Genomic DNA, 20,158 nt, shown 5'->3' on the forward strand with positions numbered 1-20,158 from the left:
CATAGGCCTTCAGCGATGTATGACTTGAAGGTATACAGCTTAATTTGTTCCTTCTTTGTCATGCCAGTGCCTTCACAATCTCTTCGGTAGAGCAGCCAGGTGGTCACGATGATCATATCCAGGAAGTGGAACACCAGCCAGTGAAACCACTTCTTTGATCTGATTTTGTTCTGGTACAGTGCAATCAGTGAGTCAAGCAGACCCACCCCACCCATATCCTTGTTGTATTCTTTCACCACTGCAGGGCAGGGGACTTTGGTGATCATCTTTGGCTTGCGATCCCACATGTCAACCTCGGTGACTGGGTGGGCTCCTGTGTAATCACTCAGAAGGGTCACTGAGCGGTTATCGTACCACTTCACAACGACGTGGTGGTTTCTCCAACCACGGCCATCTTCTGTATGGCCCCATACAATTTACAATACATACAAGATACAATTTAAAACATATGCACTCTGCCTCTGATATTTACACTGATATTCTCATCATATCCGTCATTAAAAAAAGACTGTCAATAAATAAATAAATAATAATACAAATTCAAGTAAAAACAGAGAAAACATGATACAAATGATAGACATTGCACAATAAAAAGAGGACTTTTTTGGATCTAAGAATGTATTAGCTTTTTAGAGTACTTGTAAAGAGTAACATTTAACAATGAGGTTGGTTGGCAGTCTGTATCTGTTATGAGGAGTCATGACATTAGTTAACCCTATCTCTGTACTCTGAAATAGACAGGTTAAGCAGCTCTCCGTGATGAGCCACCTGGCAGGCCAGGCACAGTCATAAAGTTCAGTAAACAGATCTCTCAGGTAGATTGGAGTGAATATATAGACACATATTTTGAGCAATCAGAAGTAGTGCTAGTTATTTAATTTGTTATTTTTATTTTGCTGCGATTGGAGTGGTAGTGAAGAGGGAACATCCTCTATAAAAAGTTATTCTGGGGATCTCAACTAAGCAGAATACTACTTACAGTCTGTTGCCATGCCGACAGCGATGCACTTCTTGAAGCGACATTCCTGGCACTGGTTCCTGGTCACCTTATCGATGATGCACTTCGCCTCGTACTTACACGCGTACGTTGGGTTCAGGTTCTTCTGGATCGTCCGCCGGAAGAAACCCTTTGGAAAAAAGATAAAAGGAATGTTTCAAACACAATGATCTGCAACATTCTATCTGTCTAAGTTCAGGTTGGTGGCAGTGGTAATGGAATATTTATTTGAATTGAATTATCATCTCTTCCCATTAACTGAATTTCTCCTTTTTAATTGATACTAGTGAAACCATGTCAGGGAGTTAAGTGTTGGTATTATTACATATGTCCAGTGTTGGTATTACCTTGCATCCTTCACAGGTGATACAGCGATAGTGATATCCTGTAGCTTTGTCCCCACACACCACACATAACTCGTCCTTGTCCAGGTAACTAGGGATGTACCCTAACAGAAGAGAAAGATATGAAATGTAAACACACCATATAGGCCAGTGATGATCCGTTAACAGGGACACAATTTCATGGATACAAACAGCATTAAGAAACAACCAATTCCGTATGTCAGGAATGCCTGTATCGTTGGCAGAGAAAATGTCCCGTATGAGATAATAAAGTATTCATTTACTACTGTCTGACCACAAGCAGACCACTGAACATGATATTTTTAGACAAAGCAACTTAGAAACAAAGATGTGAATTCCAACAGATGTATTTAAGATTGACATCATTCATTTCAACACAAAGTTCTCCAAAAAGGCCTAAAGTGTGTAGCATTAACAAGTTAAGAAGCAGCGTTAACAAGGTAGGATTAGTGAGGGAGGTGATCCAGCCCGGACACACGAGCAGGGTGAACGCAGGTGGGGGGTAGGAGGGGTAGAGGTCAATAAATGATCAATACTAGTCGAGGGAAGTCAGGGCCAAGTCATCAACCGGCACGCTCCAGCCTTCTGTTACCCTTTCTGTAGGCCTTCTCCCTGCACCAGCAATCAATACACACACACACACACACACACACACACACACACACACACACACACACACACACACCACACACACACACACACACCACACACACACACACACACACACACACACACACACACACACACACACACACACACACACACACACACACACACACACACACACACACACACACACACACACCACAAAATGCAACAGGTCCTTTGGCTCCGAGTCAGTTCTGGCACGGTATGACACCTTAGGTCGACTTGGATTTACTGCAATTAGTCCAAACTAAAGCCTGATCGAAGGAGCTCAGGTCGCCAAGACAATTACTATCCACCCGTAGTAAACCATTATGACAGACGCTAAGAACACTGTTCAGGACAATCAAACGCAGAAACATGCTGACAGTCAGTTCATACGTTTGTCAACAACTTTTCAAAGTCCATGGACTCATAATATGTTGGTGGCCTGAATTTGCCTTTAAACTTCAAGAGTTTGAAAGTGAATATGTAGTTCAACATAACTACAAACTGTGGTAATGGTTTGACTTACCAACTGATAAACTCACAGACCTCAGTGTTTCGGTAGTAATAATCATATAGTATCAGAATCACTACGATTATAGTGTATCAAGAGTCATTACGATATTATATATACACATACGAGCAAGGTTCAACACCGCAACGGTTTGCAATGAGATAAAGCACTGTTCAAGCCAAACTAGACTAGTATACATCAAATACTGTTACACACTACATACAATACAACAATATCAGGTCAGATGTAGTCAATCAAAAGGAGATATTTGTGCACCTGTCACACGTCTCTACAACTGCACTCCAACACAAGCTGTCAGGCCGTCACCCCATCACACCACCGGGTTAGTCCCTACCTTTCAGCTTGTCATGCCATCACACTATCCCTAGTTCCTTCCAGCTTGTACTACCATAAGCGCTAGTCCCAATTCCCTACCTTTCTTGTTAACCTCTTGCATCCACTGCATGTGGGAGAAGTCAGGCTTCCCCTCAGAATAGTAGTCGGGCTGGTGGTTGTAGTGGCTGAGAGGCACTTCCATGTTGCAGTATTCACTTTTGAACACGGGGTTGGGTCCTGGGTAGGAGCAGGCGTAGGGCTGGCTGGGGGGCCAAGCCTGCTCCATGCAGGGAGGGTGGATCTGGTGCATGGGCTGGGGCTCACAGTGCCCGTACCCCCCGGGACCATCACCTCCATACATGCAGTACTCCCCACCGCCCTGCATCGGGTAGCCACCGCCCACGCCATGAGGCATCTCATACATGTCAGGCATACAGTAATTCATGATGGCCAGCGACTGCACCGAAGGCAGGTAGGCTCATACAAAAGGCTGACGAAGGCAACAAAAAATAAGAAAAAAAGCAGACTGGAGACAATGTTACGTATCAATTCAGCACTAAGCGTGATTAATTCAGCATTAAGTTCAAGTAGTCTAAATGAATAATTAAACGATTAATAGTCTTATATACTGAGTCCTTGGCCCACCCCTACAGTACAACACCTGCCCCGCCCGTCCTCGCCCTGCCCCACCCCAAAACACAGTGCCCTCTCAGCCGAATGGGGCAGGAGCTTTATGACGACATGGGGTTTCTAATCTGACTCTGTCAATCCTAGAAGTGGAACAGAAAGACAGCAACAAAATGGTGATGTTCTCGCAGATTAAAGCCTTGAGTGATGTGATGTGTCTCACCAACCACCACCACCACCACCACCACCTAGTCATACACATATGGTGGTGCCGTGCCGCTGGCGGAAGTTAACAACAAACAAAGACAACAAAATAACAAAAGAAAAGTCATCTGAAATACTTTTCTGTATGAATAAGAAGTAGCTGACAGTCTCGGTAGAGGTTTGGTTTATTCGTCAACACCTGATGAGTCAATTCAATTTGACAATTAGATCCGGATGATCAACAATATCATTCACATTACAGTTCAAACCTTGGAATAATCCGGTTTAGCCTTCTTAGGCCTATTTAAGTGATTTATGTCACGCATAAACTCAGAAAACCTGTCTTTGTTGAACAAACATCAATTAACATTAATCCCACTTCAACAAACCTTTCACTGGTAGTAAAGTCAAACTTAGACTTCACTTCAGACTAGAATAGAATAGTTAATTCAAAAGGGTTAATTTATGCCAGGATTTTCACCACTGTAATCCACGATGGACAACACAACCCAGCTAAAAACAACTTTCTCAGTGTACGTCAGAAACGCCTATAATTTATTAGAAACACCTGCATACCACTTTTCACGTGAATTACTGATTATAATCTAGCAATAACCTTTAACAAGTGTATTAGAATGCTAATATCAGAGTAGCTAAGTTCAATGGTTCAAGATCCATAGAAAATGATCACATCTTCTGGTGTTGATTGCATATTACTTTCTTTTGAGTCAGAATATGAGAAAGAAACAAAAACGATTTATTCTCTGATATAGCTTGATCAAGTTGAATTTCAACGGGAGGCGCCAAGTGCCAAACCAGCTTGATGTTCATTTTCAGACGTTCAGCCATATTGATTATGGTATTGATTATGGTTCACAGGATAGGCCTTATGGCAGAGGGGAAGGCAGTACTGATATGTTCTAATTGAACAATCATGATGGACTAACTAAGTACAAACATATGCTTGATCACACTTAAGGTTATTTTCTTGCTAACATATGATTGTGTGTAGACAAACAAAGGCTACTTTTTATGAGAACTGAAACACACCAAATGTTGCCAGGTGATTTTCTTTATCATATTTAGTTATTTAGATTTTAGGTCAATGTGCCTTAAAAGACGACACACGTTAGTAAAAAAAAAAGATTGAAAACTGAACAATTTTATAATAGCATCGAGTAACACACCCAAATCATCAACCCTAACCAGAAACATCTTAGAAATCTTAAGTTGAAAACATAACTTACATTTCCAAAATAATATTAAAGTCATAATAACAATGTCCACATAACGATATCAGAGTTTCATGTAGCGTTTTACCATTTTTATATTATTCAGCTTAACACTTGAAATGTTTTTTTTTAAAGTCTAGTGGCCAAATAATTACTAGAGGTCTACATGTGAAAAATAAGAGCTATATTTTAGGGATTTCAAATGTAGAGAAGAAATATATTTGATATCAATTCAGTCCAAACAAGTCACTCAAAAAACAAAAACCTAAATTGATTAACATTAGTTGATCAATGACCACCAAGCATCCTGCCCTACAAAATACCAATAGCATATAAAGTAGGAATACAGAGAGCTCTTTGTTATTCTGCAGTTCACCTGCGTTTCACCTGCGGTTCACCTGCGGTTCACATTGTCACCATTTGTGTTTCCTGGTTCCTGAGTTAATTCCTGAGTTAATTAAGCAATTAACATCCCTTCTTGCTTAGGGTCATGTGGGCAGGCCATTATTTTGGCTACCATAGCTATGCCCATAGGATGACAATGCCCCTATCCACAGGGCACGAGTGGTCACTGAATGGTACGTATTCACTCTGAAAACGATGTAAACCATTCTCCATGGCCATCTCAGTCACCAGATCTCAACCCAATAGAACACATATGGGAGATTCTGGAGCGTTGCCTGAGATAGCTTTTTCCACCACCATCAACAAAACACCAAATTATGGAATTTCTCATGGAAGAACGGTGGCACATCACTCCAATAGAGTTCCAGACACTTGTAGTATCTATGCCAAGGTGCATTGAAGCTGTTCTGGCTCGTGGTGGCCCAACGCCCTATTAAGACACGATGTTGGTGTTTCCTTTATTTTATTTTGGCAGCCTCTATTTCGAAGTGGCACTGATATCCGAATTCAATACTTAATTAGGTATACTTTTTCTAGATATTCTAATAAATGTTTAAACCAATTGCCATGCTCTTATTGATAGCTATTAAGTAAACAGTTATTTAAATGTAGAGGATTCTAGCGATATTTTTTATTTATTTTATAATTATTATTATAGACAAAATGGAAAAAACATAACAGGGCTGGATGTAAGGTAAATAGTCAAATATTTCACCTGGCTATGTGCCAATCATAAATATACTAAACTAAAATATAAATGCAACATGTAAAGTGTTGGTCCCATATTTCATGGACCAAGGACCACCCATGGGTTCAATCCTGTGTTGGAGTCCATTCTGCCATTCACACTGCCTAAAGGCGGCGCAGCTTCCCTGGAACGTCTGCCCCCAGGATTAAGTATGGCCTCGGATCACTCTGCCGTTCCCACAGAGTATCATGACCTCCTGGAGGTTTTCAGCAAGGCTCGTGCTACCTCCCTTCCTCCACAACGTCCTTACGATTGTGCTATTGACCTCCTCCCGGGCACCACACCGCCTCGAGGCCGGCTATATCCCCTGTCTGGCCCTGAGACCAAGTGCATAGAGGACTCTGGCTGCTGGGAGCATTCGCCTTTCTGCCTCTCATGCCGGCACAGGGTTCTTCTTTGTGGGAAAGAAGGACAAGACCCTGCATCCATGTATTGATTACCGGGGCCTCAATGACATCACAATCAAGAATCAGTACCCGCTACAACTCCTCTCCTCAGCTGTCGAACCTCTCCAGGGGGCTACCATCTTTTCAAACTGGACCTCCGGAATGCCTACCACCTTGTTCGAATACGCAAAAGAGACGAGTGGAAGATGACTTTCAATACAGCCAGTGGACACTACGAGTACCTGGTCATGCCGTTTGGACTCACCAACGCTCCCGCTGTCTTCCAGGCCCTGGTCAACGATGTGCTCCGGGACATGTTGAATCGTTTTGTTTTGTCTACCTCGATGACATCCTGGTTTTCTCCCATTCTTCCCAAGAACACGTTCTCCATGTTCGACAAGTCCTTCAGCGCCTCCTGGAGAATCAGTTGATTGTCAAAGCGGAGAAGTGCGAGTTCCACCACCTCTTTTCTGGGATACATCATTTCTGAAGGGAATGTTCAGATGGATCTGGAAAAAGTGAGAGTGGTGATGGATTGGCCCCAACCCACGTCCAGGGTGCAGCTACAATGGTTTCTGGGGTTTGCTCATTTTTACCACTGTTTTATTCGGGGCTACAGCAATCTGGCGGCTCCCCTCTCTGCACTCGCCTCTCCCAAGGAACCGTTCACATGGTCCCCAGCAGCGGAGAAGGCTTTTGTGGATCTGAAGCAACGATTCACTACTGCCCCCATCCTCATCCATCCGGATCCGACCTGTCAGTTTGTGGTGGAGGTTGACACTTCTGACGTGCGAGTAGGGGCCGTCCTTTCCCAGCGATCCGTCCAGGACCAAAAGCTTCATCCCTGTGCCGTCATGTCCCATCATCTCAACTCTACGGAGAGGAACTATGACGTTGGGAACAGGGAACTCCTAGCAGTTAAGATGGCTCTGGAGGAGTGGAGGTACTGGCTGGAAGGGGCGGAACATCAATTTTTGGTATTGACGGACCATAAGAATTTAGAATACCTCCGCACTGCCAAGTCCGTTGGGCCCTGTTATTTACCGGGTTCAATTTCACCATCTCCTACCGCCCAGGGTTCAAAAATGTGAAGCCGGACGCCCTTTCCCGCTGCCCCCCACCCCCCCCCGAATCAGAGACCATCCTCCCTGCCTCATGTTTGGCGGCGTCGGTTGTCTGGGCTATTGAGGCTCTGGTCCATAAAGCACAACGTCCACGGGGGGCGGCTAACTGGATGTTCGTTCCTGATTTGGCCCGGTCTCAAGTCCTGGAATGGGCTCACTCCTCCAGGCTTACCTGTCATCCTGGTGCTCGTCATACCCTGGCTTTCCTCCGAAAACGCTTCTGGTGGCCCACCATGGCTCCTGATGTCTCGGCCTTCGTCGCTGCATGCATGGTTTGTGCTCAAAGCAAGACTCCGCGGCAAGCTCCGTCTGGCCTCCTTCAGCCACTCCCCGTTCCTCATCGGCCCTGGTCCCATATTTCCATGGATTTTGTCACTGGACTTCCTCCGTCAGATGGCAACACCACCATCCTGACAGTGGTTGACAGGTTCTCCAAGGCTGCCCATTTCATCCCTCTTCCTACAGCCAAGGAGACGGCCCAGCTCATGGTGCAGCACATCTTCTGAATCCATGGACTCCCGGTCGACATTGACTCAGATCGGGGTCCTCAGCTTTCGTCCCGATTCTGGAAGGCATTATGCACCCTTATCAGGTCGTCGGCCAGCCTGTCCTCCGGGTTTCATCCCCAATCCAATGACCAGTCGGAGCAAGCTAATCAAGACATGGAGACGGCACTCTGGTGTCTCGTTGCCAGTAACCCCACCACCTGGAGTCAGCAACTGGTCTGGGTGGAATATGCCAGGAACACTCTCCCCTGCTCGGCCACTGGACTCTCCCCCTTCAAATGCTCCATGGGGTAGCAGCCTCCACTCTTCCCAGTGCAAGAAGTTGAGGTCAACATACCTTCAGCTCAGATGTTCGTCCGCCGCTGTCGACGTACCTGGAAAAGAGCTCGGGCGGCGCTTCTCAAGACCACCTCCAGGTATCGTCGACAAGCGGATCACCACCAGACTCCGGCTCCCCGCTATCGTATCGGGCAGAGGGTATGGTTGTCCACTCGGGACCTGCCCCTCCGGCTGGAATCCCGCAAACTTTCCCCCTGTTTCATTGGTCCTTTCCCCATTTCTAGAGTCCTTAGTCCCACTGCTGTCCGCCTGCTGTAGCCCCGTACCCTCCGTGTTCACCCTACTTGTCATGTGTCCAGGATTAAGCCCTTGTCTCACAGTTCTCTGTCTTCTGTGTCTAGGCCTATCCCTCCCCCCATGTCATCGATGGCCAGCCAGCGTACACGGTGAAACGCCTCCTGAGGGTTCGACCACGGGGCAGGGGTTTCCAGTACCTGGTTAACTGTGAGGGTTATGGCCCGAAGGAGAGGTGCTGGGTTCCCGCTAAAGACATTCTGGACCCGGCCCTCACCGCCGACACCCCAGTATGCGCCCAGGTAGGACGCCAGGTGGCGTCCCTAGAGGGGGGGTAATGTCACACCCTGATCTGTTTTAGTTATTGTCGCCACCCACCCTCCAGGTTTCACCTGTTTTCCTCATTAGTCCCTGGGTATTTATTCTTGTGTTCCCTCTTTGTCTGTTGCCAGTTCGTCTTGTCTTGTCAACCAGCGTGTTTTTCCGTGCTCCTGTTTTTTCCCTTTTCTCTGTGTTTTTCCTAGTCCTCCTGGTTTTGACCACTGCCTACCTCTACTCTGAACCCGCATGCCTGACCATACCGCCTGTCCGGACCTCGAGCCTACCTGCCACCCTGTACCTCCTGGACTCTGACCTTGTAATGATAATTTGCCTGTCCACAACCATTCTCTTGCCTGCTCCTTGGATTATAATAAATAGAGAGTCGAACCATCTGCCTCCCGTGTCTGCATCTGCATCTCACCCTGTGCCCTTATACTATCCACCTGACAGGTGTGGGATGTCAAGAAGCTGATTAAACAGCATGATCATTACACAGGTGCACTTTGTGTTGGGGACCGTAAAAGGCCACTCAAAAATGTGCAGTTTTGTCACACAACACAATGCCACAGATGTCTTGAGGGACTGCAGGAATGTCCACCAGAGCTGTTGCCAGAGTATTGAATGATAATTTTTCTACCACAAGAGTCATTTTAGAGAATTTGGCAGTACTTCCAAACGGTCTTATAACCACAGACCGCGTGTAACCATGCCAGCCCAGGACCTCCACATCTGGCTTCTTCACCTGCAGGATCATCTGGGACCAGACACCTGGACAGCTGATGATGTGCACAACCAAAGATTTTCTGCACGAACTGTCAGAAACAGTCTCAGGGAAGCTCATCTACATGCTCGTAGTCCTCACCAGGGTCTTGATCTGACTGCAGATCAGTGTCATAACCGAATTCAGTGGGAAAATGCTCACCTTTGATGGCCACTGGCAAGCTGGAAAAGTGTGCTCTTCACGGATGAATCCCGGTTTAAACTGATGGCAGACAGCGTGTATGGCGTTTTGTGGGAGAGTGGTTTGCTGATGTCAACGTTGTGAACAGAGTGCCCCATGGTGGCGGTATGGTTATGGTATTGGCAGGCATAAGCTACGGACAACGAACACAATTGCATTTTATCGATGGCAATTTGAATGTACAGAGATACCCTGATGAGATCCTGAGGCCCATTGTCGTGCTATTCATCCACCGCCATTCATGTTTCAGAATGAAAATGCATGGCCCCATGTCGCAAGGATCTGTACACAATTCCTGGAAGCTGAAAATGTCCCAGTTCTTCCATAGACTGCATACTCACCAGACATGTCACCCATTGATCATGTTTGGCATGCTCTGGACCGACGTGTACGACAGCGTGTTCCAGTTCCCGCCAATATCCAGAAACTTCGCACAGCCATTGAAGAGGAGTGGGACAACATTCCACAGGCCACAATCAAGAGCCTGATCAACTCTATTCGAAGGAGATGTGTCGCGCTGCATGAGGCAAATGGTGGTCACACCAGATACTGACTGGTTTTCTGATCCACGCCCCTACCTTTTTTTTAAGGTATCTGTGACCAACAGATACCAGTCATGTGAAATCCATAGAATAGGGCCTAATGACTTTATTTCAATTGACTGTTTTCTTTAAATGAACTCTAACAGTAAAATAAATCTGTGAAATTTTTGCACGTTGCGTTTATATTTTTGTTCAGTGTACTTATTAAGATTTAATAAATGATTGGCATATTTTCATAAAAACTTTATTTTGATTAATTTATTCATACTATTTCATCCTTCCACGAGATATAGCTCCGACACAAATCTAAGGTTGCTACCCAAGCCGGCTAGTTGTTCGTTCTATCGGTTCGGTTGCCAGAGATGCGACTTGGTCGTTAAGTCTTTTTTTTCCTGTATCTATGGACGCGAGACCATAGGTTCGTTCTAAATGTTCCATTGCCATACTGGCTGGCAACGTTCTTATCTCTTGCTTGATAGCCAACTACGGTTAACTTACAGTCAGGTCAAACAGTGCAGCCAGAATAACAGCAAAGTAGCTGCATTTGCGTTTGTTTAAGCTGTTTTCTAGTGACATTTATTTGGATACATCCATAACAATGAGCTAATGAGGCACGATTTCACCTGGCATAGAACATGTGCTCTGTTGTTAGGACACTGTTGTTCAGAGAGGAGCTCGCCAACAACACAGCTAACAACACAGCTAACAACACAGCTAACACAAACGCTTCAAACTGAAGCTGCAAGACTGCAAACTAGCAGCATTTCCTTTAGTTTTACCTGTTTTCTATTGACATTTCTTTGTATATATCCATAAAAATTATGCCAGCTGATTTATGAGTTCGACTGGCTGAGAAAAGATGTCTGCCTGTCTGTCTCGTCCCAACACGTTCATTACTATGGGACAGCTGGAGATCCAATTTCAATATTGAATATTGAAAGACAGACAGCAAGTTATATACAAATCTCCACCCTTGAAAACCAAATGCTAGTCTAAAATAAATTGCCTGGCTGGGCTGATGAGACAGTGGATTGCGCAGTGAGATGGAACAGAGTAAATAGGCATTTCAACGTCATAGATTTAGCCGGTGGTAATTTATGGAATAGACACAAGCTGGTATGCGGTTTTAATTAACCAATCAGCATCCAAGATTAGATCCACCCTTTGCATAATTCCCTATAACACACAGTATATTTGCACGGCAGAATTCAATGGCTATAGTTCATTCTTACATGTTCTGTTTGAGCTGCTTTTGAAAGCAGAAGTCGAATTGAAAATATTATTGGCATTGGTGAATTCGATTTTCATAATAGCAAGCTAGGACTGATGGTTTGGTTAGCCAGGCAACTACTGTACCTATCTAGTAACCCACTTCAGTGGATGTTGAACAAATTTCTACTGGTAAATGGTGTTAAATTATAGACATTGTATAAAAGGGATAATCAACTCGGGGCTCTATGCATTCTTTGGAAAATAATGCAACTCTATGGAGGGTAAGTTCCACTAGCGGGTCATGGAACACATCGTCCACGTTGTTCACAATTTTCCAGAGAACGCATAGCCCCTGGTTGATTATCCCTTGTGTTGAACCTTAAATACGTTTAGATTAATTATTACATAAATGCACACATATTTACAAACAAAATAACAATTTCTTTATTTTCATTACTAGACTAATGAATCAAAAGATAAAAGCGCATATAAGGCAATTCTGAACAATCAATTAATTAATCAAAGAAGATGCTGAACAGGTGTGTTTACAAGACAAAGACAGAGGCGCACTATAGTCACTTAACCTCAGTGGATGTGTCCCAAATGGCACCGTATTCCCTTTTTAGTGCACTACATTTCACCAGAGACAATAGGGGAATAGGGTGCCATTTCCGATGCAGCCAATGGATCCATAAAAAATACACTTCTAAAAATATGTATCCACGTGACCAGCCATCCTATCGTAACCAGTGACACGCCACCGGAGTGGGCTCAGACGACTGTGGCTAAGACTGCAACACCATCAACACATAACAGCTGCTAAAAGTAAGGCCCTTTGAGGCAAATCTGCTCCTAAAGTGGCCCTTGATACCAGTTTAACCTTTTGATGAGGTGAAGTCCTCCGTGGCCCTTAATCTCATTTGTGTTTCTTAGACGCTTGACAGTTTCTGTCTCGAGTCCTCTATCAGACAATATAACTCCAGTCAATACTCTGCAATCTGTTCTAGATAAGGGTATTATTCGCAGTTTGGGGTGTTGTTTCCCATCTGTCTTTTTTGTTCATGTTATTTGTATCTAGTGTAACTATTTCTTCATCTGAGGAATCGATTGCTTTAGAGCTAGAACTTGTTTTTAACCTGACGTTTGAGGGCGTTACACAACCCTACTATTATCAGAATCAGAATCACCTTTATTCGCTAAGTACATTTACACATAACCATCATTTATTTTCCTTGGTAATATGGTGCTGCTAGCAGTAGACAACATATAGAGACAGAAACAGAAAGAGGCATTTAGACACAGTTTAAATACATTATACACAAAAAAGATAAGTGACCATAGAACATACAGTGAATTTGAGTTTTATACCAAATTGAAACAGACCATAAACACACTTCACATTGATCAACTTTCCTTTGGGATTGCATACTTTCTGGACCAATATTGCCAAGTATATAACATAATCATTCATTATATAACTCTTACAGAAACACAAAAGATGTCTGATCTATATTCTGTTTTGTTTGCCTGAGTTGCCATCAAACATGAATTCAATCAAAACCTTGAAACCCTATTATTGATTTGTGGTTGAAATTAGACCAAAGCTGTGTACATTAATTACTTTTACGAATTCAACCAACTGACAACATTAATGCAACGTTATTACATTGATAAAGAACGCTTAAAAAAAATAGCTCAGCTATGTCGACTCAATGAATTTGTTCAACACAATGTTTCAATAGTAATGAATTCAAACAGACCCTTCAAGATTCAATTACTTAATTGACTGATCAAATAACAGGTTCATTCATTTGTTCATTTGGTCTACTGGGTTGCACCACCATGAAATGAACATCTCAATGGTACTAAATAACTGTTACTGAGTAGTAAACGTTTCAGAGAGCAGAGTTTTTTGCATCCACTCTTCTGACGACTCCATCTACTCTACAGACCCTTCAAAGAGCTCGGGCTGCTTACCACTAAAACCCCAAACACCAAGACAGCAACAGTCATTCAACAATCACATATGGTATTGCAAAGGCATAATTTCAATCGTAGATGCCATGCACACACACCGTAGATATACTATTTGTTCATAAACAGCATAGAATTGCTCTTTCACTAAATTAAAATCTCTCCTGAATAAAAAATATATATATAAAAAAAATGAAGAAAAAAAGAACATCTCCCTCTAAACATAAACATCTACTTAAAACTCACCCAAAGATTAGGATATTTTTTGGACCAAGTATGATTGTTCCTCCAGACCCAGGCATTGCCAGTGATAATGCTAGGGTTGAACCTCCATCTGATCCACCGAGGTGAGGTGACTGTTGTTCCCATGCCTTAAAACATTCAAGGATAAACATGAATTATGCTATTTCTGTTGTATTTCTGAGGTCTCACAGAAAGGTCAGCGGATCTATGGATATGGGTATATACAGTATATCCTCTTGGTGGTAATGCCCCAAGGCCCAACCTTGGTTGTCCAGTCCAGTCAAGTCCGTCCAGGTTCTCAACAGCAACACTCCAGGGAGAGCCTTCAACCTCGTTCCTCAGCACCTGTCGATACTGGAAGCCGAAGCAGGCTTTTCGCTAATATATTCCCTCCCTTATCGATCACTTGAGGTCTCAGAGGGTTCAAAGCTGGTCAACAACAATTTTCAGATGGCAGGCTTCAGTCTTGCAAGGATAGGGCCTGGTGTGACGTGTTATCCTGAGCCAGATGTCCCCGTCCAACATCGTGTTACCTGAGGAGGACACTAGGCTAACACCAGGCCCTGGGAAACCTTCCCCTCACAAGGCCGGGGTGAGCCGAGGCAAACCATTGGGAGAGCCTCAATGATTCTCAATGAACACTCCAATGTTCACCCCAAAATGAGTGTGACTAAAGTCTATTAGGTTTATCACTATATTAGCTCACAAGGTGTTAAGTGTGTTAACAATAACAAGAAAATGATGGTCTTTTCCTGGGGCTTTCTGCTTATTGTTTTATACCACTAATGACACTTTTAGATTTTCTGGTACTAAACTAAACATATATTCTTTACACTTCCGTTAATATTGGTAGCTAGTGTGATAATTTGAAGTTCCATAGTCGGTTATCCATAAAGTAATTTGTGCCACAACAGTGCACAGTGCTGCCGGATCATGTTCAGAGTTATACCTACTACTAGTACTATATCTACTACTACTAGATACGTTTTCAGTGGGAAATGTCTCCACATTATCGACCTGCTCACAGGGGAAGCCTACTCAGAAGAGGAATTATGTTGTTTGGTGAATCTCATGCAATGGTGTCATAGTTAATGATAAGCAGATGCTAGTAGTCAATACTGCTATTCAGGCCCAAATCACCTAAGATGTCAGAAACTGATTGTGTAGCTCAATAATGTCACTAAGAAATTTAAAATATGCTATTATCTGGTACATTGTCTTGTACAGATATTTGGACAAAAGCGCTAAGGTTAACGGTCGGTGACAGTGGCCAGGTAAACAAAACCAAACCATGAAATTATGTCTTTTCTCATCCATAAGGAAACATATATGTTATTTTCTCATTTGGGTGAACTGTCCCTTAGACTGACTGTTCATTTGTGTTAGTATGTGCTAATGCTAATCTGACATCTGTACACCAAATGGACAACAAAACAACAGCAGAATGAGTCATGACGACCAGAAACACTTTAATTTTGGGGATAAATAAATGTGAATCCAGTCTCTTCATCACCCTCGTTTCCGCTTCTCCTGTTCTTACCTATCAAGATGTACTGTATGACGTAATGACTCACTGACTCAATGATGCAGTGACGTGCCCCTAATAACACCCAATGCACTAGTTTTGACCAGATCTCCATTGGGCTCTTGTCCCACTGCCATTTGGGATACAGTAACTAACTGACGCCTTGACAGAATTATCTGGGGGAAAAAATATCTGGCATGTAAGACAAAGCTATTAGGAAAAAAGTCCAAATGACAAGCCCTTGAACAACCTCGAAGGGTTGATACTGCAATATAATAGAACTATACAACCGGTCAAAAGTTTTACAACACCTATTTATTCAATTCTCTGAGTGAGAGAACGAAAGAGAGAGAACGAGCGAGACGGAGGAGCGAGACAGAGGGGGAGAGAAAGAGAGATGGACAGACAGACATTCAAAAGGTTTCAGTTAGAGGCGCAGAACAGACAGACAGGCAGACAGAACCACAGTTGGCATGTTGTGTCCCGCATCCATCTGGATGAGAGACAGAGAACTGAATTATTCAAAACGGAACCTAAAAATGGAGCACTAAAAGATAGAACTGTGTGTGTGAGTGTGGAGGAGGGTGGGGGTGGGGGTGGGGGTAGGGGTGGGTTGAATGGGTTCATCAAATAGAATGAATGGGTTCCTCAAATAGCACACTATCAGCCTTAGGGTAAAATTATTTTTGTAGAAGAGAAAACCACACAATTATACTACTTTACCCGGCAACAATACAGAAGCAGCCCTCTATGTTACCCATGGCAAAAGGAGTGACACGTGAATGCCTTTGACCTCATCACTGCACACGGATCCTCTGCCAGGTAACAGTAACAAACCTCTAACATTTATGGCTCTGCCTAAGGCTGTGAGGCTGAAACGTTGGCACAGAAAATATATATTTGACACTTTGCAAGCGCAGAAGAGCTTCTCCTCTTTAAACAGTGACAGAGAGGACCCAACCAAACTCTGTCTGTTTCCATATTCAGCCTGGACGTTTCCACATGAATAAAACACAGACACAGAGAGAGATACGCAGCTGGCATGACGCTATCTCTCTCCCACGCAGACATGACTATTTAGTTCAGATCTCTGTCAGTAAGGCCAGCGGACACACACACATACACACAGCTTTCCGAGAATGAAAGGGAAGATCAAGGTGCATCTGAAATGGGGAAATGATTTAATGATTGGATCTCTAATTCATATGTGAGCTGCTATACAGTGGTTTAGAATGTCACTGACTGTTCTGACTGTTCCTTCTACCTCAACCGTATGACATACACATATATTAGATCAAATCGAGTTCAATAGGGTCAGATACCTTTCAATAGTACATGTCATTCTCCAATGACAAAATATATTCTGAGAGCACCCTTTAGTGCAGTTTCTTCACTGTTGTTCAACTACCCCCAATGTAAGACTTTCCCCCTGAGCCCCATCATGACACAACACACTACTTTACTATAACCCCACAACCCAGACAGACAGTATAGAATAGAGAAGTATGAGGATGAGGGACAGAACTGGACTATGTAGAGAGATAGAATGACAGAGAGGAATGTAACTGTACTATGTAGATCACAGGAGGTTGGTGGCACCTTAATTGGGGAGGACAGGCTTGTGGTAATGGCTGGAGCAGAAGGAGTGGAATGGTAGCAAACACATCAAACACATGGTGTCCATGTGTTTGATGCCATTCCATCGATCCGTTCCAGCTATTACCACAAGCCTGTCCTCCCCTCAGCAGCCAACACTGATGTAGATATATAGACAGCTAGAAGAGTTGAGAGGGAGGAATAGAACTGTACCATTTTGCATGGCCTCATGTTTCCAGCGGGGGGGTGGTGCATTTGTCTCCTTGCTCTAGAAACGAGAAGCAGAAAGCATTTAGAAACAGAAACAGTGTCTTTTTTGTGAGGTCACAGCACAGCATGCCACACTCGCCTGGGTCAAAAGCCCTGATGAGGAGGACATTCATTTCAATTTAATGCAGTAAACAACCCCCTCCCCCCCACAGATTTTGACACAGACCAGTAAGGCATTCTGTGCTGTGACATGCCCCCCCCAAAAAGACTGTTCCTACAGAGTAGATGAATACTTCAATGTATTTTCAAAGTGTTACCTGACATGCTGCTGGGCTTCAGGGCCTAGACACCATTCTCATACCCTCCCCTGCCTTCTGATACTGGCCTGGGCTGGAGGGAGATAGAGCTGGAGATTACATGGACAACTCACAGAAAACATAGCACTTAAATGTAACTCTCTAGCTCTCTGTATCCCAGTCAGTTTCTATGAGATCAGTATGACATTGTTAACTATACAGAAGGTACCCAGAGCCGTGTATAGATGAGTGTCTCTGATGGAACTTATTCTCACCTGTGTGCGGAGTGTCAGAATCCCCCACGGTGATGCGTCGGCTTACACCATTGGAGCCTGAAAGACATACGAAAGGGTTTTGTTCGATTTGCTTAAGAAGGCTTCATGTGTGTGTATATAGGCTATGTATGATGACCCCAACATCTCAACCAATACTGAAGTGACGCAAAGCAAACTGTCTGCTGACAAAAACAATTGAGGAGGGAAAGTCTGTTTGCTCAGTTGCTCTTTCAAACAGAGAGAACTTTGCAGTAGAGCTTGTTAGTAGAATGCCTTTCAGGTCAGATTCAGCTCTGTTGTTGTTATAGGTCACAGTCTTGGCCCCCCGAGGAACAGGTCTCCTATGCCAAGTGTCCCCAAGACATGCTTCCCACAGCGACACCTAGTGGACATAGATGGAACTTCAACCATCTGGAACCACACACACACACACACACACACACACACACACACACACACACACACACACACACACACACATTTAAAGCCTTAACAGGGAGAACAACACACAACAGAGAAAGAGAGACTGTGACATACATGAAGATGTAGCCTATGGTCCCATACTGTGTACGTACGATGCATGATAGAAGACTTGGCTACAGCACATAACGATCATGGCTGTTGTATAGTATGGAAGTAGGCTAGATGGAAGTGTGTATGTGTGTGTGTGTGTTAGAGCAGCATAGAGTCAGTAAGATGGGTGTCCAGGAAGAATTGTCCTTTTATAATATGAAGCCACATCTCTGAATCAGAGAGCAGCAAATGACAACACATTAACACACGCACACAGATACACGCACCTTCTTGCGTACCACAGAAAGTGGTTCAGGTCAACTATATAACATGTTTTAACAAAAACAACTCCATGGTTAAGTTTAAGCATTGGTGAAGGTAAAGGTTCATGTTTGGATAGGTTGAAACCTCCCAAAATAAAAAATGAGTGCTTAGCACTGGGATTGAACCAGCGACCCTCGGAGCCGGAGCTCGCAGTTTACGGCTATCCGCCAGCCCCGTCCACAACGCCCTAGCAAACCCCAAGTCTACTGCACGGTAATAGCGGTCACCATTGCCCCTAGTGGCCCGTTTTGAAGTAATCTACCGATGTCCTGCTTACCTGGATGGACGTCAAATTTCGCAGTGGATCTTGAGCGATCTGGCTGGTGTGTCCATGTCAATGTGTGTGTGGGTGTGTATTAGGGATTCATATTTTCCAGAAAATCTACAAAGTTTCAATACCGGGAATAATTTATATTTATGCCGAGAGTCCCGGGAAATACTCCTAAAATCGGAAGATCCCATTTAAAGGGTTTAAAACCAAGATATGTTCACTCAGGGTTCTCCCAAAAGAAGATTTTCGCAGAGCCACTATGTAAAGATTTCACAGCAAGTGAAACTGATATTTAGTAATGATAGAATAACTTTGATCGCCAATGACGTTGTGAATTGCGAAACAGGCTGTTCATAAATTCCGAGCATTCTCATGTACTTCTATTAATTCAGTGCATTTCAGCCGTAGGACTAAGCTCTCTCGACACAGAGCGCGCTCAAGACGCACAGAGTGCACCCCGAGTAGGCCTTAGCGTTGTCGAATCATACAAACTTTGTAACGGCAGTCAAACAAAAGTCAAATGACCAATGTCGCTAATCTTGCTAGATAACCTCCATCGAATTACAAAATATCTCCTATTTGGCAAAATCGAGTTGATGATTACACAGATAGCAGATCATCTCATGAATAACGGGGAGATGAAGAGAGAAAATTATTTCAATATCTTTTTTTGTTGGTTGTACTTTTTACCCCTTTTTCGTGATATCCAATTGGTAGTTACAGTCTTGTCCTATCGCTGCAACTCCCCTACAAACTCAGGAGAGGCGAAGGTCGAGAGCCATGCGTCCTCCGAAACACGACCCCGCCAAGCCGCAATGCTTCTTCAAATCAAATCAAACTTTATTTGTCACACGCCCAAGAAATGCTTACTTACAAGCCCATAACCAACAGTGCAGTTCAAGAAGAGTTAAGAAAATACTTAACAAATAAATTACAGTAAAAAATTAAATATTATAAAAAGTAACAATAACATAACGAAGCTATATACCGGGGTACCGAGTCAGTGTGAGGGGGTACAGGTTAGTTGAGGTCATTTGTACATGTAGGTAGGGGTGAAGTGACTATTCATAGATAATAACAAGTAGCAGCAGTGTACAAAACAAATGGAGGGGGAGGGGGGGGGGTTATCAATGTAAATAGTATGATGGCCATTTGATTAATTGTTCAGCAGTCTTATGGCTTGGGGGTAGAAGCTGTTAAGGAGCCTTTTGGACCTAGACTTGGCGCTCTGGTACCGCTATGACTAGG

The 20,158-nt window shown here is 43.7% G+C and overlaps 1 protein-coding gene across 17 annotated transcripts in view; it reads right to left on the reverse strand.

Annotated features, from left to right (window-relative positions):
* The window catches only part of thrb (thyroid hormone receptor beta), a 130,220-nt gene that overhangs the window by 16,390 nt on the left and 93,672 nt on the right, over positions 1 to 20,158 (reverse strand). For 6 of the 17 annotated variants that reach the window (XM_014142421.2, XM_014142427.2, XM_014142426.2 and 3 more), the window contains 5 exons: positions 17,803 to 17,859; positions 17,549 to 17,621; positions 17,235 to 17,289; positions 1,345 to 1,445; positions 980 to 1,127 (listed from right to left, as the gene is read on the reverse strand). In XM_014142421.2, coding sequence (XP_013997896.2) covers positions 980 to 1,127; positions 1,345 to 1,445; positions 17,235 to 17,244 — 259 coding nt within the window. In that variant the 5' untranslated portion in view covers positions 17,245 to 17,289; positions 17,549 to 17,621; positions 17,803 to 17,859. 17 annotated transcript variants of the gene reach the window in all.

The sequence above is a fragment of the Salmo salar genome, chromosome ssa14 (assembly GCF_905237065.1).
Source record: "Salmo salar chromosome ssa14, Ssal_v3.1, whole genome shotgun sequence".
In the NCBI taxonomy this organism is placed as follows: Eukaryota; Metazoa; Chordata; class Actinopteri; order Salmoniformes; family Salmonidae; genus Salmo; species Salmo salar.